This window comes from Psammomys obesus, unplaced genomic scaffold (genome assembly GCF_907164565.1).
Source record: "Psammomys obesus unplaced genomic scaffold, mPsaObe1.curated_primary_1811, whole genome shotgun sequence".
Classification (NCBI taxonomy): Eukaryota; Metazoa; Chordata; class Mammalia; order Rodentia; family Muridae; genus Psammomys; species Psammomys obesus.
The window spans coordinates 6987409-7013500 of NW_026594083.1; the positions used below are offsets into that span (position 1 = coordinate 6987409).

A 26092-nucleotide genomic window follows, 5' to 3' on the forward strand; every position below is an offset into this window, starting at 1 on the left:
AAAATCTCAAAAACCTTAGCATTCGAACATTGTCCTCCTGCAGGTGATCTCTCTCTCTCTTTTTCTCCTTTGGTTTTTCGAGACAGGGTTTCTCTGTGTATCCTTGCTTGTCCTGGACTTACTTTGTGGACCAGGCTGGCCTCAAACGCACAGTGACCCACTTATTTCTGCGACTACAGGTGTGCTCCACCATGCCCGGCTTTGAATTCTTGAATCCTTTGGTTGCTCAGGAATGACACTCCCCTCTCTTATTTCTGGACTTCATCAGTGTTAATCTTATTCCTCTGTATGTGTTCAGCTCCCTCTTTTCCTTCATCTGCACTCTTTTCTTTTCCTGTCTTAACCAGATTTTTTGAAGTGGGTGCCTGTATCTACTGGCTCAGTTATCTCTTTTCACGTCATTCTTTTTTCACACCCTTCTGTGAAACTGCAGTTGCTATAGACACTGCAGTTACCTCTGTGGCCTCTTAAATCTTGCAGTAGCGATACCTCTGTTGGGGATGCAGAGATGGCTCAGTGGTTAAGAGCAGTGGCTGCTCTTCTAGAGGACCCAGGTTCAATTCCAGCACCTATACAGTGGCTTGCAATCATCTCTAACTCTAGTCTTCGGGGATCTAACACCCTCTTCTAGCCTCTAAGGGCACTGCATGCTCATATATACAGGCAAATAGCCATATATATAAAATAAAATAAAATAAATAAATAAAATAAAAAAAATAAAATAAAATACCAAAAGCCCAAACCTTGTTAAACAGCCTTTGCCATCTCGCTGACATCTTCCTTCTTGGCATGCTGTGCTCAGTTTCCTACGTGTACAAGTTTTGTGGTTTCAGTTTCCCGTCCCTGTGCTTACTGCTTCTAGTCTATTTCTAGTGTCTCAGAGCCTTTACCCATCATAGGTCACTTGCTATGAGGAAGTGAGAGTCCTTCCTTGCACCACTCACTTGCTATCTCCACTTATATTTCACACTTGACGGAACACTATTCCTTCTGACATTATCTTCGCTTTTAGCCAACAAAAAATCTCAGGTAGAAGTATGAGGATTTGACTCGACTCTCTCATATGCTCACATCCTGTTCTAGGACATGTGTGTCCCTCCAGCCATGAGCTGTTCGGGTCATAATATCACGATATCTGTCAAATGTCTTGACATATCTCACAGCTGGCCTTCATTAGGGGCGCTTCCCCTGAGCTCCAGGCCTGTCCCTTTAGCAGTTACCAGGAATACCTTATTGTAATTGTTTTTCTTAGGAGGCCGATTCTTTCATGAGATAAGGGACTGTGTCTGCCCTCCCCAGCTTACACTGAAGCTGTGCACATTCACTGGCTATATGCAGAAAGGCACTTGGAAAGGATCTAGGGTGGAAAGAGCCATGTGAAGGTCAGAGGCCGAGTGGTAGAAGAGGTGATCAAGGCTGGGCTGCATTTTACCAACTGGCCCACTCTGTGTCAGCTGGGTGTTCAGGAATGAAGGAATCAGTTTCCACTCCAGCCCAAACCTTAGTATTCTATTTCTTTTCTTCCACTAGTTTCCACATGGCCCTAGTCAACAAACACACAAGACATCAGGTGAGAACTGATCCTTTTGTGAGTAAATGAAGGAAACATTTAAGCTGGGGATTTTTAACTGTGTTCATTCAGTGGTCAGCAAGTCATGAATGTGAACTCTGAAATACTTACTAGAGAGAGCCAGGAAACAAGCGGTGTCTAACCAGAATGACCTTAGATCCTTGGCTTCCTGGTTTTTCATCTAGCTTGCAGTCTTTAAGAAAATAAACATAATAGGCTAAATAAAACAGTGGATCTCAACCTGTGGGTCATGAGGCCTTGGGGAGTCACACAACATATTAGATATTTATGTTGTGATTCATAGTTGTAGCAAAATTACAGATCTGAAGTAGCAACGAAATACTTTTATGGTTGGGGGTCACCACAACATGAGGAATTATATTAAAGGGTTGCAGCATTGGGAAGGTTGAGAAGCACTGATGTAAAGTGATTTTTAGTGTGTTAGGTGATTGGTTTTTATATCTAGATTTTCTTCTTGGAGCTGGAGAGGCAAATGGTCAGGAAAGTGCTTGGCGTGCAAGACTGAGGACCTGATTTCAGTCCCCAGAACTCATGTAAGTAGTCAGATGTAGTGAATGTACTTAGAATCACAGCACTAAGGAGGCTAGGACAGGGCATTTCTATGGCTCCTTGGCTGCTAGTCTAGTCTGCTTCGTGAGTTCCCAGACCAAAAAAGCCAAGGTGGATGGTTTCCCGTAAATGAGACCTGAGATTGTGCTTTGACCTCCACATCCATGTATGCTTGGACACACGTGTGTGCGCGCGCGCGCGCACACACACACACACACACACACACACACAGGAGATGTTTTATTTTTCCTGTTGTATATCCCATTCTAACTGAGAACTAAGGATCCTTGGATCTCACATCTGGAGATAGGATTACAGGAATCCTACCGTGCATGGCTCTGGGGTCGTTGTTTCCTAGAGACTAGAGAATAAAGAGAAGTGACCTTTTCTACGTGATTTCTCAATTGGTTTGATATTGCAGATGGAGGAATGTGAGGAGTATGGGTGGTCCCCTTGGCACACTGATAACCTTCAGAAAACTGGAACCCTCCTTCAGTGTTCGTTTGGGGCTCTGTTACTCATGTTTTTCTGAAGATTCACTTTTCCTAGCCCGCTCCTAACTCCCGGCTAATCGAGGTCAAAGTTAAACAGCTGAGGAAGTAACTATTTGATGAGACTGAGAAGGTAACATTGTATCTCCTTTTCTTGTGTCTCCCATTCTGATTTGGAATCAGAGGTTAGCTAGTTTAGAGTGTAAGCCTTAAAGGTCACGACTAGAGGAAGCAGTGTTTGCAGCTGATTGTAATTGACTGGGTTTTGGAGTGTTTCCTTCTGTGTTTCGGGAGAGAAGTAGGAAAAGACAGGAAAGCTACCTTCGTTTGTCTTGGGGTGTGTTATGTAAGTGTTTGTTCTTTAGTGTTTGAGAAAAAGGCCTGGCACTAAATGAACTAACATGTACATACTAAGGAAATACAAATGTCTTTGGAAACATATCAGTATCCACTGATCCGAGTATCCGAGGTGAAAGAGGTCTACAAGGAGGAAGGAGACATCTGGATACCTTTGCAAAATCTGAAGACATAGGTATACTTTCTCCATGACCTTTCTGGGTTTTCTAAAGAAGAGATGTCACATGAACTTCCCCAAGGACTACTAAGGGATATCCAGAAGCAGAGAGCAAATACAATAAATCATATCTTTTGCTAAGTCTTCATTGGTGAAATAAACTTTTCACCTCCTTTTGTACTGGTTAGTGTTGCAGTAAGAAGTAAGAGACTCTTTTAACTTGTTCATTGCAAACATGGCCAGTTAATGAGTCTGAGACAGGAAAGTTAATATATCCTCCTGTTTTTGTTTTGCTTCTTTGATGTAGTCTCCATGTGTAGCCGGTCTAAAATGAACCTCTGGAGTTCCACGATTGCAGGAATGGGCCACCACTCAGGGTTTCTTGTTGTTGAAAACTATTTTATTTGAATCTAATTCTCTTAATAGCATTGGGATAAGAAGGACATCCTTCATTCAGAATTACAGGAATCAAAGCCTGCGTCCAGTAAATTGTGTCCATGTTAGACACTGCTGTGCAACAGAAATGTAAATGTTTCCAACATGTGCCAATAGAAATTTTCTTCCAGATAATATCTTAAAAAAAAAAAAGGTGCAGTTAACTTGGTTTATATAAAACACATTTCCATATGTGATCAAATTAAACATTGATTGAGATTAAATATTTTCCCTGTAGTCTTTGAAATTTATCTAGTGTTTCTATTTATAAGTAGCTCATTTCAGCTTGCACTAGCCACTTGTCCAGTGGCTGGCAGCCACTGGCCAGCATAGATCTGAGTACAAAGTGACCCTTCTGCCCTAGTCAGCCCTAGAACAAACACCTACTACGAAAATGCACAAAAGCAGTGTACTCTCAGAACTAATGGAGTGTGGCTCTGTATTATTCTTGTAAGGTTTTACCTTTCAAATAATTATCCCAGTTACATAGTATTTTCTTTTGGCACTGAGCTAAATAAAGTCTCTTGTTTTTTTTAATCTTGTTTCATTTAATCGATAGAGCAATTATCGCATGTATACAAAATTATGTCAGTACCCCTTATTTGATAATTGTGAACATGGCACATGTTACAGAGAAGATAAAAAGATGTATGCACACAAATTATTGTCTTAAACTTGCTCGTAGAGGAAATAAATGCAGTTGTGGAGGGGTGCCAAAAATCTGGATACAGTGGCCCTGGTAATGGATGAGGAGGAGTTTGAATTCATTTGGGAACATTAGGAAGGCATTTCCACCATAATTAAAGCATCCAGTTTAGGCAGGTGAATTACAGCATGTAAGTGACCTTTTCTGTGGGGCTGAGGAATTTTTTTTTTTTTATAATGTGAAACGCTATTTACCGATTTTATATTAGTATATCTATTTATGTTTCTTATATCGTTTGAATGTTCTTGCTTTGGCCAACTAGCCAGGCGTATGTTAACGAAAAGGGAAGAGGAGCAGAGGGGTGAGCTGAGGTTTTTATGAGCCAGGAGGCAAAGGATTTCCTAAAATGAAGTGATACGTAGCACTTTATGAATGTGATAAAATATTCACACTAATGCAAAATGACCTGTTTGCATTTGATTTGTCAGAAACATTTGCAGTTAGCAGCCTCCTGTTAGAGACCAAAGGGCAAATAATATAGGAACGGACTGGGGTGACTGGTGAAATGTGAATGCTGCCTTTCAAGAGAGGATCTTTGTGAGGGGTGTGGGGGAGGGAGGGTCTCAGTCCAGTGCAGTACTGCTGATATATGCATGCTTCTTGCCTGCTTTTCCATGGTTATTTACATTTTCCTTATTCCTGCCTTCTAAGTTCTGTATTAAATATTTATTAAAAGCTGTCTCAATTCCCAAGGGAAGTTCGAGGCAAACAATGCATATTTTAGGTTCAGGTGTTGCAGTGAGCTTTAGGAGATAAAAAGGAGAGGGCATGGTTCTGGGGAGCAGTCAGACATTGTCCTATGATCTTTTATTCTAAGTGAGTGTATGCCTGCTTTGTCACAGAGGAAGTACAGGTTAGCCGGGGCAAGCGACAGTTGAATTTCTTGCACCCCATTGTAAACCTAACCATAATTGTACTATGCATTTCCAGTCTTTATAGGGTCTTAGTCTGTGTTTCCAAGGTTTTCTTTCTCTGAGGTTTTCATTCTTCCATCTGGATGTTCTCCAGCATGTATTCCCATCTTATTCCAGTTTTCTTTCTTTCCTATTGACTTGTAAGCATGTCGACATTTCTCATTCAAACAGCCTTTACTTGGGGAGGATCTCAGCATGTCTACCGTTTTTGTTTTCTTCTTGAAGGAAACATGTTCCTCAAAATTGTAGTCCCTTCTGTTTCTGCTTGGATCCTGCAGTCACTCTAGTGCAGTGTTTCCCGTTCTCCATCCACAGAGCGTCGCTAAGTTGGAGTTGACCCTGGTCACCAAGTGGTCACAAAACCTAGTAGATGCATTTTAATGTCATTTCCTTTCTTGTTTTCTCTTTTCTTTCTTTCTTTCTTTTTTTTTTTTTTTTAAATTTGAGTTCTTTTTGTTTGGAAAACATTACCAAGTGTTATAGATAAAAGACCCAGAGAGGTCTACATGCTAATGGGTGGGATGGGTTTGGTACATTTACTTCTTATATACTGTGTGGCTAGTCTGTGTCAACTTGATACGCAAGTCAGAATTATCTGAAAGGAGGGAGTCTCAATTGAGAAAATGCCTTCCTAAAGATTTGGCTGTAAGGCATTTTCTTAATTAGTGATTGATGGGAGAGAGTTCAGCCCATTGTGGGTGGTTCCATCCCTGGGCTGTTGGTCCTGGGTTCTATAAGAAAGCAGGCTGAGCAAGCTAGAAGGGGCAAGCTGGTAAGCAGCAGCCCTCTATGGCTTCTGCATCAGCTCTTGCCTCCAGGTTCCTGCCCTGTTTGAGTTCCTGTCCTGACTTCGTTCAATGATGACCAGTGCTGTGGTAGTGTAAGCAGAATGAAGCCTTTCCTTCCCAGCTTGCCTTTTGGTCATGATGTTTCATCAGAGCAATAGAAACCCTAAGATATATAAGCATGCACTGCCATGTGCAGTTTATGGCGTGATGGACATCTGACCCCCAGGCTTCCTGCATGCTGGACAAGGACTCTTACTAACTCAGCTTTTGTCTCTGCCTGAGATGGGCTTTTAGGATGGCAGTCTACCCCCTACTGCCTACTGTTTATTGAAGAGAGAAGACTGGTTTACACTGGAGCTTAACTTTTTTTTTTTTTATAATGATGTATCTGTGTGTGTGTATGTGCCTGGAGTTTGAAAGCAATGCATACCTGGAGGTGAAGTTACAGGTAGTTGTAAGCTGCCTGACAGATGTGCTGGGAACAGAGCTGTGTCACTGGACTAACTTTCCAGACCCTGCACTAGTCAGTTTTATATGCATTATTTTACCTGATCCTATAGTGATGTAGGCATTATTATGATTTACTTGTTCAGTTTTCAATACGAGATCGTACTGCACAACCTAGGTTGACCTTGAACTCACAAATATAGGGTAGTCTCAGCATCAGCCTCATGAGTGGTTGGATCAAGGAATGTTCCACAGTACCTGGACCACATCATTACTATTAATTTTCATCTTAAATGTGAAAATACCTAGTCATCACGAAGCTACAAATTACTCATGGACAGTTTCATAAACTAACTTTAGAGTTGAACTCAGATCTGACCTTACAGCCCCAGCTACTCACTGGGCAAGCTGCTTCTGTAATTCAGGTTGTGGATGTTTTCATCTGCACTTCTTGAGGGGTAGGTTCTGAGCTGCGAAGCTGTTGACATGCTGATTGGTGGACTGGGGAAGTAATGATGGCAAGACATCTTTTCTTGGTTGATTGATGAACTACAATTACAACGCATTTAATTCTGAAACAGATAATTTAGTTCAACACCTTTAATTTATGCTCGACCCCAGAGAGGAGAGCGTTCTCTCTCTCTTTCTCTCTCTGTGTGTGTGCACCAAATTTGACAACAGATTCCTAGTCTGATACGTATTTCTCTGCTATAAAGAACAATCCACCCAGACTTCTGAACCATGTATTCTGCCCGAAATAGGACTGGAAGAGTGGAGGGGTTGGAGAGATGGCTCAATTCTAGCTATTCCTACCTCAGCAGCCCCTCCTCCATACTTCCCACTTCCCTCTGAGTGATTCTTCCTCACCACAGCAACACAGAAAGAAGTAATTGTAATTAACATATTTCACTACTTCCCTGACTATCTGCCCTACCCCCTTCCCTCCCTCCTCTTCCCCACGACAGGCCTTTGTTTAGCTCAGTGTGGCCTGAAATTCCTGGTATGGCCCATGCTCACCCCAAACTCTTGATCCTCTGTCTCAGCCTCTGAATTGTTTGGATACATGTGTGTGCCACTATATCAGCCCAGCCCACCCCCTCCCTTCCCGGATAGAACCAGGGACAGTCAGCTGACTTTCTCTAAGCATTACTAATCCAACTACCAAAGGAACTTCGTGGCAAGGAGGTTGACACAGGTTGGCGAAACAGGAAGGAATGGATCCAAAGAGCACAGATAACAGCCTAGACACAGGCCTGACTTATGTTGAGAGACCAAAGGATAAAATCGTTAAGACCTAGAGTAGGTGTGGTAAAAAGTTAGTAATGCCCTGAGGGGAGAGCTACCTCACTGCGTTCTTTCCCCACCCACTAGAGATACGGTTGCTAGGAAACTGGACCCTCCCCCTAGGGAGGGACACCTGGTCGTGGTCAATGGTCTGGGAACCTTCCTATAGCCAATCGATTAAAAATGTAGCATCTTGACCAATAGATGCTTGCCAGGCAGGAATCGCCCCTGCCTTGGGCATGCCGGGAGGGACCAGAATCTATAAATCACCCAACTAACCTGGGGACGCGCGCTCAGCTCCCACTGCTTTGGCAGTGGGGCTGTGTAGGCCGAAGCTGCAGCTTGTAATTTACAATAAAAAGACCCTCATGTGTTTTGCAACGGAGTCGATTCCTGTAGATCTTTTGGGGGCTCGCGAACTGGGTATAACAATGTAACCCCTTGTTCACCAGCAGCAAGCCTGCAGTATTTGTGGTACCAAATTCTGCTCGTCTTTACCAATCCTGTTAATGTATGGGTTGCTGCTCTGTTTAATTTACTTCTTGAAATTAGTCTAGAAAGTATTTTTTTCCCTCTAAGGTTACTGTAAAATCCAATGTAGTCTTTATGAGCTGCTGTAAATGGGAAGTTTCGGAGAAGGGTGACCTTTCACATAAGCACGTGTGTAAGCAGACCCTGACTTTCAGGAAGTGGAAAGAAAATGCCAGAATTATAAATCTGAAGATCCACAATCTTTCAGAAAAGGGACAGAGATCTGCTCTTCTGAGGGAGATCTCAGTGATGTCATTGCAAAGCCTATTTGCCCGACATTGCGCAAACCCAGCTCAGGTCCCAGCAGGCTTCTGATCTTAAGAGAGTTAAAGCTATGTCGATGGGGGAGGGAGAAAAGAGCACATGAACCTGCATTTGGAATGAGACCTTCTGTGCCAAGGTGGCCTGGTGAGTCAGCTTCCGACAGTCCTGGGAGCTAAGACGCTCATCAAATTATATGGCTTGGTGGAATTCTCTTAGGTGAGTTCCCCAAAAAAAGCAAGGAGCGGGTCTGTGCAGTAAGGAGGTGGATTAAAACAAAGTAAAAGAAAATTCTTGTTATAAAACTTGATTAAAAATAGTATTTTTAGCTGTGCTGTCAGAAGACGCACAGAAGTATAAAAAACACCTACATTTCATGCGGTGCCTCAAGGTAGAGTCAGTAGAAGGTGTACTAGCATGTTTATCTAGCAAACCATGGGTGTGATGCCCAGCGCAGCATAAACAGGTGCAAACCCGTAGTCCCAGGTCTTCAGTGCTTCTGTTGTGTCCCTCTACCCCATAGACAGTGACAGTGTTACTTAGTATCATCCGTATTTTATGTTGGTGTCATTGTAGTGTCTACTCCACAGGATTTGTAAGGGTTAAATCAAATAATACACTCACAGCTTCTGAGTGATGCCTGGCTCATAAGATATTAATACAGTTTAATTAAATGAGTTATTAATTTTAATTAAATAAAGTTTATGCAGTCCTATATCTTCCTGGACATAAATTATTTCCTGCTGATCTGGAGAGACTATCTAAAATGGTACTGGCACGCGTTGATGAAGTTTATGAAGTCTTGGTATGTTTAGATCATACTTGGAAGATTTGTTATAATAAATAGCTCCCCCGTTTCATGGATCTTTCTGAGGCACTCAGCCTGTTTCTCCAGGCTGGCATAACAGGATACCAGAGAGGCTGGCTTAATTAAGTAGAGAAACAAATCTGTAGGCTAAGAAAGCCAGGGTCGGGGTGGTGGCTTTTTTGGTTTCTGGTGAGAGGCCTCTCTCTGGCTTATAGACAGATATCATCTTATCATCATATCTTATCTCTGTCTGAACCAGATGGACAACCATTGTGACTCGTCCTCCAGTGCTCAGCTCAGATCTTTGCCTTAAAGGCAGTATCTCCAAGTCACAAACAGGACCTTTACTTGTGAATTACACAATCATAGCCTAGGTCTCCAACGGATTTTAGTATTTGGTATTAGTGTGTGTGCTGTTTTTGTACACTGTCTGCTTAAGGCCATATTCTTTTTGAATGAAATAATTTGACTAAATGATTGCGTAAATGAAATGAAACCAAAAGAGCAACATTTAGCTATACTTTTTAATGTGAGTGAGATTCACTTTTACTACCTCAAACCAAATTTGCTTAAGTTTTCAGGTTTTTTTCTTTTTCTTTTTTTTTCTTTTTGGTAGGTGAGTAGTTGCTACACCAGTGAGCTACAATTCTAGCCCTTGGTTTTTGAGGCAGAATCTCTGTATGTGGCTCAGGCTTGCCTTGAACTTGCTATGACACCTAGGTTAGCCTCAAACTCTTGAGCTTCCAAGTGCTGGGATTGTAGGTGTGAATGTTTGTGTTTGACATTATATATATGTAATCGACTTTATATTTAGAATACAATATTACATTGCTGTAATTTATATTTCTGTAGTTCTTTAATTACAAATGTACATTTTAAAAATAGATTATATTTGTAGAACTGTTTGAAATACAAAGCTAAATTGAGTATGTAGCACAAGGCGTTCCCTTGTACCTTGGGCTTATTTTACAGAGCCAAGGCCTTCGTTGTTTTCAGCATTCCCAACCCAAGGGATACGTTTGTTAGACTTGATGAATCTGTGATATATTTCTATCACCCAAAGTCCATGGTTCTGTTTATTGTTCACATATGGGCAAATTCACAACAATGTGTTGGGTAGAAGAGCTTGTCCTCTCTAAGAAACCTCTGTTCCACCCTTCCCTCCATCCCTCCTCTCTAAGCATCATTTTACTGGGTTAAATTGTTCCTTTTGAGAAAGTCCTGTTTGTAACCAAACAGATCATCACCTTTTCCACTGGCCTATTTTCTCAATATACTTGATATTTTGTTTTAGTTTGTGAGATAAGGTCTCACCATGTACCCTTGTTGGCTTGGAACTTGTTACATGTAGACCAGGCTAACCTCAGAGTTTGTGTCCCAAATACCCGGATTCAGGTGATCACCCCCATGCCTGGCCCTGCATATCTACTTTAACGGTTTTTCTGTCTTTGTGGTTAGCTTATACATTTTTAACTTGGTGTGTGTTACTACAGGAGCAAAGCTATATTTTGAACCAGGATCCACATGCTTTCCTTGATGGTCTAGTGAAAGTGCCTTTGAGCATTTGGTTAAGGCAATAGGTTGCTAGGGTGCTCCGTTATAGGTTACTATCTTGCCCTCTGGAATCCATGTTACCTGAGGTTTTGTGACACATTAGATAATCTGCTTCTCATGTTCATCCTCTCACCTGAAGCTCTTCTGTCACTTTACAAAGTGATCATCTCCAACTTCAAATGTTTATAGTAAATATTTGTTATATTTACTATAATATTTGCTATATTTACTACAAACATAAAAGAAAAGCCTTTTCCATCCTTTTCTTAAAAAAAACAAAACAAAACAAAAAACACCCAAAACAACCATTTCTCTCTAAAACCTTCCTCACTCAAGGTAATTAAAAAAAAAAATTTAAAAAACAACAACAACAACAACAAAAACCAAAAACAAAACTAACGCCAAATTTCCTTAGCATCTTCTAACTTTGTATGATTGAAAGGAAAACCTCATTGAAGTCCATCTGCACTGACAAGTTAGCTTACCTTGGGACAGTGCAGTGTCCTCTCTTCAGAGAACTGCCTCCCCTTGCAGGAATAGCCGGTCCCATTTCTCCATGTGTGCCATTCTTTGTAGAATGTGATCTCTTAAGGACTTAGTAGGAGGTGACATCAAGGGCTGAAAAATACTTTGATGAAGTCTCATCACTTTGATGTTCAGCGAGACTGGACAGCAACAAATCTCCAAAGACCCAAGCCATTTAGAAATTGGAGATAAGAAAAGCAAGCAGAAGGCTGGGAGATGTTATTCCAATTAGTGTCCGTGTGGGATGGCATTTCACTCTGTTTATTTACATATTCCAGTTCCGAGCACTTAAAACTGGCCTCTGCAAGGACTTGTGGCTTGAATTTTTGTGCCATGTATTTCATTAAATCCTGAGAATCAATTTAAATACAATTAGAAGGTTTGATATTTGATTTAGTTTTCAAACGCTGTATGAACCTGCAGGTAGTTGTGAGTTAATTTATTTTATCACTTAGCAGTTTACAAAGTCACTACATGAGATCAAGTGTATCTTTCTTTTGTTTTATACAATTTTGACTGTTGCGTACTTGAAAAAAAAAGAACGAAAGAATGCCTTTTTGGAGAGAGCTCTCAGTGTTGCTAGGAAACGCAGAACTCTTGAGGATCTTGAGAATTCAGTTCATTTTTAGTACAACCCAGAGAGGAACAAATACATTTCAGAAAAGAAATATTGAAAGTCATTTATGAAGATGCTTAAAATATCTTGAGCAGAATAGCATCTCTTGGTATCTGAGGGGGCCCGCTTGCAGGTACTCACTTAGTGCACATGTAAAATCAGGGAGAATTTGCATGTAGCCTAAGGATGTTATCCACCAGCAAAGGGAAAGACAAAAATGACCAGTTGAAGTGTAGAAATTTCTTCTGAAAGATTTTCGCATTTCCTTGACAGTTCTAAAGTTGATCAGAATATAATTCAATCTAGAATTCTTTTCAGCAATTAAAAAGGTGCTATTTTAAGAGGTACTTTCAGGTTCCTTATCAGTACACGCTAATCGTGTACTGGTAAATCAGGATTTCTGCCTTCAAGGGTCCTCAAAATACAAGGCAGCATTGGCAAGAAAGCACACCAATGCTGAGGAAATGAGATGAAATCTGGATGCCGAGTTAGCCTCTCCGTAAATTTCTAAAGGAAAAAAAAAACACTGAAGTCAGCGTGTGTCAAAGGCAGGATGGTGGTGTAAACAGGTGGAGCGCAGCGAGGGTTTCTAGAAGGAAGAACAGAAGCTCCCTGGAGGGTGGAGAGGTAGTAGATTGTGCTCTGAAAACCAGGTAGGCATAGGAATGAATTTATTAGAAATTACAAAAAGAACCCTGAAGTTCCAGGATCTCTTCAGCAGGGACTCTAGAGATGGCACAGTCAGTGTCAAATAAAATAAAATAATTTTATATCTTAATAAAATAAATATGCAGACAGGAAACAGACTGAGGGCAGCTGACATTCAGGATGGTGGGAGGCAGTTCCTTGGTCCCAGTCAGGTTCAGATGGTCTATAGTCAACCTTTGCTGTGTGAAAAACCAACCCCAACTTTAGAGACTTCATCCAGGGATCCATGGGTGTTGGGGTAGGCTAGGCTGAGGATGCCCTGGTTCGCTCAGGGTGCTGCCGGAGCTTGGTGATCTAGAAGCAGGATGTTGGTGGTCAGGTGTGGTTGCACCTTGGGCAGTCACTGCTGCTGACCTGACACACCTCAGTTACTTCCTCCAGTGGTGTGTTTGGGGTGAGAATGGATTGAGCGAGGAATCTGGAGACCTCACCCTGGATCATGCCCTGGGCATTCCTGTTACATTTCACTGTTCTGACTTAGGAGAAGAATGCAGAGGATTTGTACTCATTTCTTATTCAGTTTGAGGAATGCCCTTAGATACTGTTAAAATCTTAAGATGGTGGCTTTTCATTAGTTCCTATTTTTCAGGCTTAAACTTTCCCAGTGCTATATTATTTCTGATGGGTAGTGTATTAAGGTTCATTCTTACCTAATAGAAAGGATAAGCCATACATTATTGGAGAAACATCCTCAAATAGACATTGTGGAGAGGGAGATCTCGGGGTTGACTGACTCCCAGTTTTGCTCAGAGTGCTGATGAGTAAGATGAAGGGAGGGGAAAAGTGGCAGAGAGGGTGGTGGTAGGGAGAGGCAGGCCCTGTGTGCTATTCATAACCTCAGTGTTCTGACTTTGTTGTGTAATCCAGTATTGGACATCTGTGTTGGGAAGGGTAGGGCTTCAACTGGGAAAGCTGTTCCTTAGCACAAAATGGTGAAACTTGGGGCCCCGGACAGTGAGATGTTTCACTTAAGGCATAGGAAATCTATTGGGGTTGGGGATGGTGACTCATGCTTGTACAAATAGCAGCTCTTAGGGCCTTGAGGTAAGAGCATTGCCTACAGCTCAAGGTGAGTTCCGGGCCAGGCTGGCTTAATGAGTGAGACCCAGTCTCAGAATAACAATAGGTGTTATTCAGAGAAATGGGCAGATATGACAGACTGTGGAAATTTATGATTTAAATAGGTTTTTAAAGACTTTAACTGATGGTTCACTTATAGGTAATTTGTGTTGACTATTCATGACCTTGGATCTTGATATGAACATCAACAATGGCTTTTTTCTTTTTTCTTTATTTTAATATAGGGTCTGGGAATCAAAGCCACAGAACCCTTTAGTGCTAGATAAGTGTTCTAGCAAGGTATGGGCAATCTCGGCCTGTTTTAAGAAAGTGTCTAGTTTTGGAGTTGGGGATGGGTGCTCAAACTCTCACTTCTCTGTTTCCTCAATTTCAGAAATGCAATGCTACATTTGATGGCAAATCCTTTTTTTTTCTTTTTTTGAGACAGAGTCTTGCTAAGTATCCCAAGCTTGCCTTGAACTTTTGATCATCCTACCTCTGCCTGCCTACTGCTGTAATTAAAGATATGTGGCACACGCTTGGTGACAAAACCAAAAAAAGTAAAAACAAAACAAAAACGAACCAAAAAAGCAACTCTTAGCCAGGTGCGGTGGTGCACACCTGTAATCCCAGCACCCTGGGAAGTAGAGGCAGGTGTAGCTCTGTGAGTTTGAGGCCAGCCTGGTCTACAAAGCAAGTCTAGGACAGCCAAGGCTCCACAAAGAAACCTTTTCTCCAAAAACCAAAAAAAAAAAAAAAAAAAAAAAAGAAAGAAAGAAAGCAAAAGCAAAAGCAAAAACCTTCTGGGAATTTAAAGTCCAGCTTAATAGTGCACTTTTATAATTGTAATAGGTTGTCAGCTGAGACAGGATTATGGGCTCAAGGCTTTAGCCGCTTGTTTTATTTCCTTCTGGGAAGTTCACACAGTGCTTTCAAAGGGAATTGTTTGGACATCTTAGCATCAATGGCTCATTACGAAGGCACCACAGACCTTGAACTCCATTGCTGTGAACCCAAACCCCATATTACTGTGATCCCATGAGTGGCCACAGGGCCATGTGCTAGGGCAATAGCAGAGGCTTAGTCCCATGTATGTGTTTCCTGTTGCAGATTTCATCAGCGGGTTGAGTATCGCTATTCCTGATGAACAGAAGATCGAAAAAGCTAAAGGGGAAACCGCGTACCTACCATGCAAGTTTACCCTTAGTCCTGAAGACCAGGGACCTCTGGACATTGAATGGCTGATATCCCCGTCTGATAACCAGAAGGTGGATCAAGTGGTGAGTTTAATGCCAGTGTTGCTGTCGGGTGTGTCTTCGCATCAACTGCGTGCAGGGGGTCAGGAGTGAGCCACCAGCCGCTCAGGCGTGGTGTAAGTGAGGGACACGCTCATGCTGTGTGCTGACACACCCAGGAGATCTGCATATGTTATAAATGAAGACACAGTAAGGGAAGGCTTCCTCAAGGACTACGGCAAGCTTCTGAGAGTCTGCTTGTGTATGTGAGGGCCTAGAACAGGCACTAGTGGGTCTCTGGAGCAGGCAGGCATCAGCATACACAGTGTTAGGGGTTTTGAATAAAGCAGTTTTGTTATAGAAGATATAAGATACACTATAAGAAAGGTATGCAATCTTACTGTTAGAGCCCAGTTTCCATATTTCTCCAAGGGAAATGCCCTGGATGATGAACTACCTTTACCTTTTATTTACCGTGTGCCTGAGTGCATGCACGTGCCATAGTGCTGAGCCAGTGGAGGGTAGAGGGCAACATTTGGAAGTTCTTTCCTTCCACCATGTGGATCCCAGGAGTTGAACTCGGGTCCTCATTCTTGGCAGTGGGTCTCTTTCCTCAGAGCCTTTTTCCTTGGAAACAAAAATAATAAAAAGGGGCACGAGTAGGGGTCGACAACAACAAAACACTATAACATATTTACTTACAAGTTTGGTGTTCACTTCATTTAGACTCTTACCTATTAACCAACTTCATTTGACGTTTCATTTAACAGTATTAGTACAGACGTAAGAAGGCAAGTTGAGATTTTTCCAGCGTATAGTGGTATATGCATTTAGAAAATGTAGAGGCTGAACGGGCAGTGTGCCCCTGTTTCCTCGTTCAGGAGACTGAGGCAGAAGGCTGCTGAGGGTGAAGGCAGCCTGCACCCACATAATGGGACTCTTTAAAAAAAATTACAACTTTATTCATTGTCCAAATAAGAGAGAAGGGCTTATTTTAAAACTGAAAATGAAATTCTTCCGTTTAATGATTGAATTAGTACATTCCGGAAATGAGTATTTTTGATAAATTCAGACCTTTGTGAAGGAGATGAAGCTGTCAATGTCTCTAGCTGTCAATGACTGGGGCTACGGATTTGCCTCTGCTCTGATTCTGTGACCAGACCCATCTCTGTTTCCTAAGCAAAAAAGACCACACACACACACACACCAAAAATATCCAACTAGCCAACTACCACCACCATCACCACCAACCAAATCCCTCCCCAAAAGAGTTGTCTCATTTGCTCTCATCAGGCCAGAGAGATACCCTGTGGCCTTTCCAGTCTCACTCTTGTTCCCCCTTCTCTCCCTATGAAGATGTCTACATTCTGAACACACATTTCTGCTGGAGGTCTGGCACTCCTGTTTCCTTGTCCTGCTTAGGGTTCTGAGCGGTTAACATAGAGGAGCATGAGTCCTCAGTCCTGAGTTACATAAGACAGTGAAGGCTGTGGCGAGGTGTCTGAAGAGACCAGCAAGCACAGTGTGCCCCAAGCCTATAGTCTGTTCATGGAAGGAGGGTCCCACATCTTCCAAGCTAAGGACAAAGCACAAGAATTGTGAGACAAGTATGGGATTGGCTACTTGGCCTGCAGTGGCCATTTCTGGGTTAAAGGCCTGGCCTCAGATTTAATACCCAGTAAAAATCAGATGAAAAGGAGAAGAGGGCAGGGAAGGAGAGCCCTCTACAAAAGAGGAGGCCTTCAGAGGATTTTATCATATGTCAGCCAAACCCCTGTTTGAGTAGTTAGTCTAGCAGATGGTAGCTAAGGGCTTGTAATAGGAAGACTGGGCTGGAGAAACTTCAGTCTTACCTGACTGAAAGGGACAGTGTGAGACACTATGCCACATACCACATCTTGACCACTGTTGGTGTGCTTTAGTTACACAGCCATGCCTGTTTTAGCATGAAGGATATCTTCCAAGAATATCATCATACGATTTCAACAATCACTTGAACACCATGTAATGTACACACAAACATACCATGGCTATGAAGTAGGCCTGTAGGTCCACCATTGCATATACATGCGCCTGGCTTCACAGAAGCGTCTCTATGGAGCACATGACTGGAAGTTCCTATTTCAGCTTTAAACAGACTCTGAGATGAGCGTGGTCACGCTTAGGGAACAGGCTGATAGATATGAAGGAGCAAGCCCAATGCCACACAGCTAGTAGTTGGGATCTGAACCCAGATTCCTGCAGTTCTCACACCTGTGCTTTTGCCATCCTTTGCACTGTCCTTCCGTGTGTCCCACGTTTCATAAAACTGTTTCCTCATGTGTCAGATAGGGACATGTGTCACAACCATCTAGAAGAATTTAACAGAATACTGCATATACAAGTACCCTGTCAGCCTGGAGGCTGTATAGAAACACCAGTCACATACTGTGCCAAGTGAAAACAGGTCCAGCTCATAGCTTAGTTAGGCTGTATGAACTGATGTCACAGAAGTCTGTACTTTTCCACCATCCCTGCCAGGATGCAAGGAGAGATCAGTGAAGATGTAATTCTACTTGTACCATTTCTTAACCAGTCACCATAGGAAAACACTAAGGTAGTTTGTAGAGTCGCTCACTGCAGGGGCACATCTTCTCTGTGCCCCTTTGTGCCCACATCTGCTGCTTCTTCTTTTTTTTTTTTAATTAAGATTTATTTATTATTTATACAACATTCTGCCTGCACATCAGATCTCACTATAGATAGTTGTGATCCCCTATGTGGTTGCTGGGAATTGAACTCAGGACGTTTGGAAGAACAGCGAGTGTTCTTAACCTCTGAGCCGTCTCCACATCTGCTTCTTAAAAGACAGATAAGCAGAGTTGTTTGAACTCTGTAGCTTTTCACAACCAAGTGAAAAGTTTAATAGACGGGAAGTCAGTGGCTTGTTTGTGACTGTTGACTGAAGCTGATGAGTGGGTGTGGCAGGACTGTGGAACAAAGTAATGGCTAGTGTGTTCAGACCAAGTGCTGTCGCCTTCAGCTGCTTTGCATGTTTGCTCAGCAAACTGATCTTGAATGTGGCCTGGCAGTGGGCAGTTAACGTACATACAGAGGTGTTCTGTGGACTCAGGGTGGGGGTGGACATGCTAGAGGAGTCAAATACAGAAAAACTGAAGACTCCAATAAAGAGGCGCCTTTGGAAAAAAGATCCTTGGGAAACATTTTTTTTTTTTTTATATTGCACATAATTAGCATCTGAGACAAGTTTGTGTAGATTGTAGTTGTGTTGGGGTCTGTTGGTTGGTTGTTTTGTTTTCTTTTGAGATAGGATCTTTGTCTAGTCTCAAGAAGTCTCGTCCTTGTATAGGGCGTATTTCATAATCCTGTTCCCCTTTGGTTTCCCCATCTGAAGTGGAGCCCAGTGCTACAGCGTGGTCCCGCTCTTCTGTTCTCTCGTCCTGTGTGTGAGGGGATGGCTGGTGTACTCTCTGTTCTCTCGTCCTGTGTGTGAGGGGATGGCTGGTGTACTCTCTGTTCTCTCGTCCTGTGTGTGAGGGGATGGCTGGTGTACTCTCTGTTCTCTCATCCTATGTGTGAGGGGATGGCTGGTGTCTCCACATAATGTTGGGGGAAGGTATTCTTGTATGTTAGTGTATGTTACCCACTTCCCACCCCCATACTGCTTAGATAAGAAAGTTAGCTGAAGAGGTTCCAGCTGTGACCCCGTTATTTGCGTCTCAGGGCAGGATTAAGGGGTCTTATTGGGAAGCATGAACAATTATGGAGTGAATTAGGATATTTTGAATCTCCTTATCTTTATTTTGCTTTTGTTTTAGATTATTTTGTATTCCGGAGACAAAATTTACGATAACTACTATCCGGATCTGAAGGGACGAGTACATTTTACGAGCAATGATGTCAAGTCTGGGGACGCGTCTATAAACGTCACAAATCTGCAGTTATCTGATATTGGCATCTATCAGTGCAAGGTGAAAAAAGCTCCTGGGGTCGCAAATAAGAAAGTTCTGCTGACCGTTCTTGGTAAGTTATGGCTCCTTGTGTCAGTGGGGGTGACATGGTGACAGGGAAAGTGGCTGCAGCGCACACTAGCAGCACTCATAGACCGCAAGGCTGGTTTCATGGTACTGGACTTCTGATGTCCTCGGACAGCAGAAAACAGCTAGTCCATATATTTTTCTGAATGGAGAAAGGAAGAGGACACTAACTTGCAAAAGTCAGTGGAGGAAGCAGAACTGTTATGGTTTGAGTGTATTGTAACCAAAAACTCACTAAGGCTTAGGAAGTGGGTGGAGCTTTTAGGTAATTAGGCCAAGGAGCTCCTACTCCTGTGAAGGGACTGATGTGGTTCCAATGATGCTGGTTCAGTCAGCGTAAGAGCAGGTGTCACAGCTGATTAGCTTCTTTGACCCCATCATGGCTCTCTTTTCAACGCCAGTTTTGTTTCCATCGTCAAGTCCTCACTAGAAACCAAGCAGATCCAGTAGACACCATGCTTTTGGACCTCCAGAATTATATCACAAATTTCCTTTCAAGATCTAGTTTCAGCTTCAGGCAAGAGAAAACAAAACAAAATAAAAAAACAAACTAGACTAAACCTGGAGTTACCTTAACTGGTGTAAGCTTTTTATTTTCCTTCTTCAGAAGTTTCCTTGAAAATTAATTTAAACCTGTTCATTTCCTTTGGCTTCAGCCTGTCACTTTGAAAGATAAAAATTTAATTATCATTAAGCCTAAAATCTCATTCAGCTTTAAAATGTTTTTGTGTTTTAATCCCATTTCTGTGATAATTACTCAGAATATTTACATATTTGTATTTTTAATGCTCTGCTTTACATGATGTGTATGTGGATGTTTGTGTGTGCATATGCCTGTGTGTCCCACAAGTCCCCTGCAGGCCAGAGCCCCGTGGGGTTGGTTATATGCAGTTAGGAACTACAGATGTGCGTGCTGGGAATTGCAGTTGGGTCCTCTATCAAGAGCTTTAGTAAGTCCTCCTATTCACTGAACTGTCTCTCCAGCACACATCAGTGGAGTGTTTCAGTTGGGGGAGAGGTACTGTGGTAGAAAGAATTAGAATATGGACTTGGGTTATTTATCTCCTCGCTATCACTGTTTCTGTTCTATAGCTGAGGGGATTAGATAGTTGCTGGGGTGCATGGTAGCCCCCTTTGGATAGTTATAGAGGTGCTATGTCAACTTCTTGGGAAGCTGTCAAACACTGAAAAGTCTGTTACACATCTTCAGAATCTGAAATAATGTGTACAATTAAGCTCTTCAAATTGGGGGGCTCTGAAAGGCCATAACTCAAGTATATTTCTAAACTTCCTTGTGGTGGGCTGTCCACACAATGAGTGCCAACTTCCTTGAAGTAAAACGCAGCTGTCAGCGCTCCGTATTATGCTAGGGCTCTCCATGTCTCGTGTCTCAAAGTCTGATGTGCGGGGAGACTCACTCTTTGTAGGGAATGCTGGTTGCTAGAATTACTTAAGATAATCCTGGAAACAGTTAAGTAAGAGAGCTACCTCTTGTCAAGCTCTGCACTTGGTGTTAATTTAGGGAAGGATGAGAAAGTGTTCCTGGCCAGGACGAACAGGAGGGATAAGGAGCAGTGACTGGGGTTTTCTTTGGTGTCCCAGTGGCCACTGCAGAGGTTGTTGGTCACCTTACTGAAGCCGCCCTGACCTTAAAGACGGTCTTTTTTTTTTTTTTTTTTTTTTTAGCTGGGGAAGGAGTTTGTTTTAGCTTACAGTTTGCAGTCCATTATCCAGAGAAGCCAGAGCAGGAAGTCTCAGCAAGAACCTGAGGAATTAATGTGGCAGCTGTGGCTTACTGGCTTGTTCCTGATAACTTGCTCAGCCTGCCTTTCTTTCTTAATAATAGTAATGTATTAATGAGTTAATAAATACTAGTAATCAGTTGTTAATTATTATATTATATAAAAAATATGTCACCATATTTATAAGGTTTTTATATTTTTGAGATTTTATTATAATTACATCATTTCTCTCTTAACTTTTATCCCTCTCCCATATATCACAGCTTGCTCTTTTTTGATTTTCACACTCATTTATTTATTCATTCATTCACTTTACAGCCTGAGCTCAGCACTCTTTTGCCCCTGCTTTTCCCCCCTCCTTCTCAGAGAAGGGGAGGCCAACCCACCTTGGCACCTCAGGTCACAGCAGAACTAATTATTGTATCCCCTCCCACTGAGACCATACAAGGCAGCCCTCCTAGGGGAAAGGGGTCCAAAGCCAGGCAACAGAGTCCAGACAGCCCCCACTCCCATTGTTAGGAAACCCACATGATGCCCAAGATGCATAGCTGCTACCTATGTGCAGAGGGCCCAGGTCCAGCCCATGCAGGCTCTTTGGTTGGTGGCTCAGAGCAACAGTCCATCTTAACACGGCTTTAGTTAAAAGTATTCCCCAGAGAGGGGAATATGACCTCATTGGAAATGCTAGCTATGTTTATATCACATAAACAGGGACTGGCCTTTATGTGTGTGAATTGTATGAGCTGGTGACAGTTTTTTTAAAGAAGTGGTCTGAAGTCTTCTCAGATCCTGCTGCGGAGTCTGTGTAAGTCCGTGTGTACGTCTTCTCTTGGCCCTACTTTCCTGGAAGCTCTGAGTTCAGATAAATGTAGAGTATTTCGTACTGGTATTCCTGTGGTTCAGGAAGTGACTGACAGCTGGCTGTCAACATTTGGAAAAGGGTATTTGGGAGTGATGGGATTTGCACAGCTATTCTCAGAATACCCGTGGACAAGCATGCTCTCTGTGGGTAGAACAGCAGTGATGGCAGTGTGGCTAAGCACACTCATGGAAGCAGCAGGAATGGCCTCTTAATTTGTGTGTGTGTGTGTATGTTCTACCTCCCACTTTTATTTACAATAGCAAAACAAGGAAACTCATCGAAAGCATGAGAATGAACTCAGACTGGGGAAAAGAAAATCAGTGACCTTGTCATTTATCAGGCTGGGAAGACAGGTAGTAAACTCCACCACAGACTTCACAGGAACCATTGTTTTTCCCAGGGTCTTAGAGAGCAATGAAAATAATGGCTTACTGTTTGGCACTATGATACTAATTACTAACGGCCGTCCCCCCTGGCAGTACCCACTCCATATTTAGTTCCACTCTCCTATTCTCCCTTCAGAAGTAGCTGCCTGAGAGCCGATCTCTGCATTTTTGAGACTGTCCCCAAGTCCTTTATGGATCTTTGCCTCTTGGTAGTGGCATTTCATACTTCCCTGACTGTTCACTCTGATTTTACAGACTGTAGAGGCGGTCCTGGTGAGCTTGTGTAAACAGGCTTCACAGTTGTCCCCAGGGGACAGGGTTCCTCAGTAGCTGCGTGGGAAGACACACTTGCCTTGTACCGGTGCAGTGGAATAGCAATCTGCATTTAATGAAGATGATTACTTATACATACAATATGGTTTATTCTAAAAGAACCCCTACTCCAAAAAAGAATATAATTATTATTGTAGTCATTGATTCCAGAAGAAGAAAAGATCTATGCTATATGATAGAAATCTGACCTGCCAGCTGTCTGAGGCTGGAATTTGAAGTAAGGCTGTCTGTAGCTATCATGCGAGAACTTGAGAAAAGTTATGACTACTGCTTAGTGGGTGTACAATTAGTCTTTTGTATCCCTAGATTTCACATCCTAACACTGAACTGAATTTGGATCAAAATATATTTGGAAACATGTGTATGTGTGATGTAAGATTAATGATTTTTCCCCAGTCATAATTATTATAACAACTATATCATTTACATTGTACTTCATATTGCAAGCCATCTATATGTAATTTAAAGTCCAAACAGGAGTCGCTAAGTGAAAAACTATGTCATTTTATGTAAGGCAGTTGAGAATCCTCCTATTTCTATACCCACAGGGTCCTGAAACCAATTACCGACTGGAGTACCAAACAATAACTTTATGAACACATTTGCCGAACCCATTTGACTAACAAATATTAATTTTATTTCATTAATGTCATGCCTCCATGAGGTGCAGAACGCTGTACAGTGCCAAGGTATTAGGCAGAGTTGTGTAAGTTGCAGGTGATGAGATGAACTGTTACTCAAAAGCGCTGCTCAGAGGCCCGAGAGATAACCTCAAGTTTACTTTTGATGACTGCTGTCTGACTGGATTTGAAGTGATGTACACACGCGATGTTGAATGGTCTGTGCTGCGCTGAGTGGCTCGTCCCGGCGATCAGTGTTATTAATAAGTGCCCTGATTGTCCAGTAACGACACCTAGAGAGACGTGACTTGGCACGTACTCACAGATGGCTGCCTTTCAAGGACAGAGAGTAGGTAAGGCGTGGCGGGGAGCTTCGGGGAGCATCATCACCCGGCCTCATCATCCCCGCTTTTTCGATGTGTGCCTCTGGAATGGCAGTGCACAGAGCTGAGCTGCATCTGAGATATCGCGAAACCTTATGCAATGGCTGCTTGCCTGAGCGCGGTGCCTGTTTGTTTGTGTTTGATGAAGCTACGTAGACTGGCGTTGAGAACATCATTCTTTGTTCCCTTGCCCATTCTGAGCCCCGTCCTGGCTGATAAAGGAGTCAGTGGCTATGCATCATATTCTGCTTAAGTAATCCATTAGAAAAGAAAATCCCATTTTCTTGGATAAAGCTGTAATTTCTTTTCTTTTCTTCAGTTAAGCCTTCAGGAACAAGATGTTTCGTGGATGGATCAGAAGAGATTGGAAATGACTTCAAACTAAAATGTGAACCGAAAGAAGGTTCACTTCCGCTGCAGTATGAATGGCAGAAATTGTCAGACAGCCAGATAATGCCTACTCCATGGTTAGCAGGTACTGCTCCTGACACAAAATGGTACACTTGTGACACTGATTTGCATTTAAGCCAGGTGGTGTTTGTATGTATGTGCTATATTTTCAATTCCCTGGTCTATGTAAAACAATCCAAGTCACCATGAAAACTATTCAGTATCTTATAGTCACAACCAAGTGTTCTCAAAGAAGAAATATTTCTGTAAAGATTTCGCCTTTGGAATATTGTAATCAGTTACTTTGGTGGATCATTTTTAATGTTGAGAAATGTGCCCAGTCATATATCAGTGTCAGAAGGAACAGAGTCGCATCATGGTTGTGTGGCCTGGATTCTTATTGATGTTACAGTCACACACCCGTGGAAGTTTCAACCAAACAACCTATGTGATGTGGCATGAGCTAAAAAGTTATAAGTTGGCTAAATGTAATCAATCACTCATGTGATTACTGTAGCTGCTCTACAGTAGGCCAACACCCTCGCTTTAGCAGAGGGATTGTGGTAACTGTCTGTTTGCTTGTAGTACCCACAGGCTGGTTGTAAGCATCTGGCTCCGCCAGGTCATTTGCACCCAGCATTGTCTGTCTTTTAACTGCATTGCCAAACTCTATAAGTTTTATTAGCTTTTTTTAAGAACTGACAGCAATACGTACTGTGAAAATAAATTTGCTTTTCCCCTTTTCTTTTGTAGAAATGACTTCACCTGTTATATCTGTGAAAAATGCTAGTTCTGAGTATTCTGGAACATACAGTTGCACAGTCCAAAACAGAGTGGGCTCTGATCAGTGTATGCTACGACTAGATGTTGTACCTCGTAAGTGCCTTCTTTCATCTGCTTCGCGTCTGTCAGTCTAGTGAAGGCATATTGAAGGCAAGGATGCTCACCTTGATCAGAACACGATGGGCATTTATTCACTTTTCTAGTTCATGAAGAAGAAAAGACACTACATTTTACTAACAAAAACCATCATTTTAGTAACTAAAAGTCAAAGCAGCTTTGGTATGCTATTTAGCCATTAGAGTAGTATGAGAAGCTTGTAACACTTTTGTGCGCTAATCAAGGCAGCTTTGACTCAGAGTTCATCACTTTTTAAATTTTAGTAATACAGCATTCAAAGGAAAAATTATTTTTATACGTCTTCCTTGCTATACAAAGCCTCGCTGGTCTCTTTTAAAAGTTAAGATATGCAATGCAATGGCCCTCTCTCTCTAGCATACTTTAAATGCTAAGCTGTGTGTTGAGGGTTTTCATATTCCTACTAACGCTTTGGAAATCTCATTCTAGCTTCAAATCGGGCTGGAATGATTGCGGGAGCCATCATAGGAACGCTGCTTGCTCTTGTGCTCATTGGTGCCATCCTCTTTTGCTGTCACAGAAGACGCAGAGAAGAGAAGTATGAAAAGGAAGTGCATCATGATATCAGGTAATGAGGTGAAACCAGACCTGACCAGTAAGTAACAAATGTTCCCGTCTCTGAAATGTCAGGGTTGGGGTACTTGGGTGAGCAACATTATGAAACCTGGGTAAAGTCTTTGAGTCGCCCTTCAAATTATCCCCAGGCATTTCTGTTCAAGCGCATCAGTCCAGCCACTGCTGGCTGTGTGCGGCCTTCCATTTTTCATGTCCTATTTTGAGAACGACAACAGCAAAACGGTTGTCTCAGGAACACCTGACCTTTCCTGTGAGAAGACATGTCATTAAGTGACGTGGCTAGTTTGTGGAGCTGGTAATGTTGTCTTTGTTTTTCTTCCTGACAGTCTCACCCAGTTGCCCAGACTGACCTTGAACTCATAGTCTTTGTGTTCCAGTCTCCTAAGTGCTGGGATCATAGGTGCACACTGCCACACATGGCTTACTTCCCTAAATAGCCTCAACTGGTGGATTTCAAATAGGGTTATACTTGACTTGAATAGCTTAACAGCCTGGAAATCGCTGTTAGGTCTAGAGGTGGAGCTCTGAACACTTGTTTTGTAAGATGAACCCAAAGTTATTCAGGTTTGTATTCTATATTAGTGCTTCATGAAAATTCTTAGGTACCAATTCTCAGGTTTTGAAAACAGAAATATGTAGTTTTTGGCTACAGTCTTGGAGGGCTTTCACAGCAAAAAGGAGTTCTTCCCTTCTTTTCAGGATGGAAATATATGTATGTGTCAGTGCTTTATTAGCTGTTAATATTATGGCTTCACTAGATGATCATTGATGGCACAATGTGAAACTGCGATTTCTTCCTCATTGCACTTTACAAAACACGGCATTTGTA

At 42.2% G+C, this 26092-nt stretch overlaps 1 protein-coding gene across 3 annotated transcripts in view; it reads left to right on the forward strand.

The window, feature by feature from the left end:
• Positions 1 to 26092, forward strand: part of Cxadr (CXADR Ig-like cell adhesion molecule) — a 50125-nt gene that overhangs the window by 6048 nt on the left and 17985 nt on the right. For all 3 annotated transcript variants that reach the window (XR_008721368.1, XM_055617853.1, XM_055617852.1), the window contains exons 2-6: positions 14892 to 15061; positions 18835 to 19039; positions 23699 to 23854; positions 24523 to 24645; positions 25117 to 25255. Coding sequence is in view for 2 of the 3 variants with exons in the window: in XM_055617853.1 (XP_055473828.1) it covers positions 14892 to 15061; positions 18835 to 19039; positions 23699 to 23854; positions 24523 to 24645; positions 25117 to 25255 (793 nt within the window). In the remaining variant the exon portion in view is untranslated. The remainder of the gene's footprint in view (positions 1 to 14891; positions 15062 to 18834; positions 19040 to 23698; positions 23855 to 24522; positions 24646 to 25116; positions 25256 to 26092) is intronic.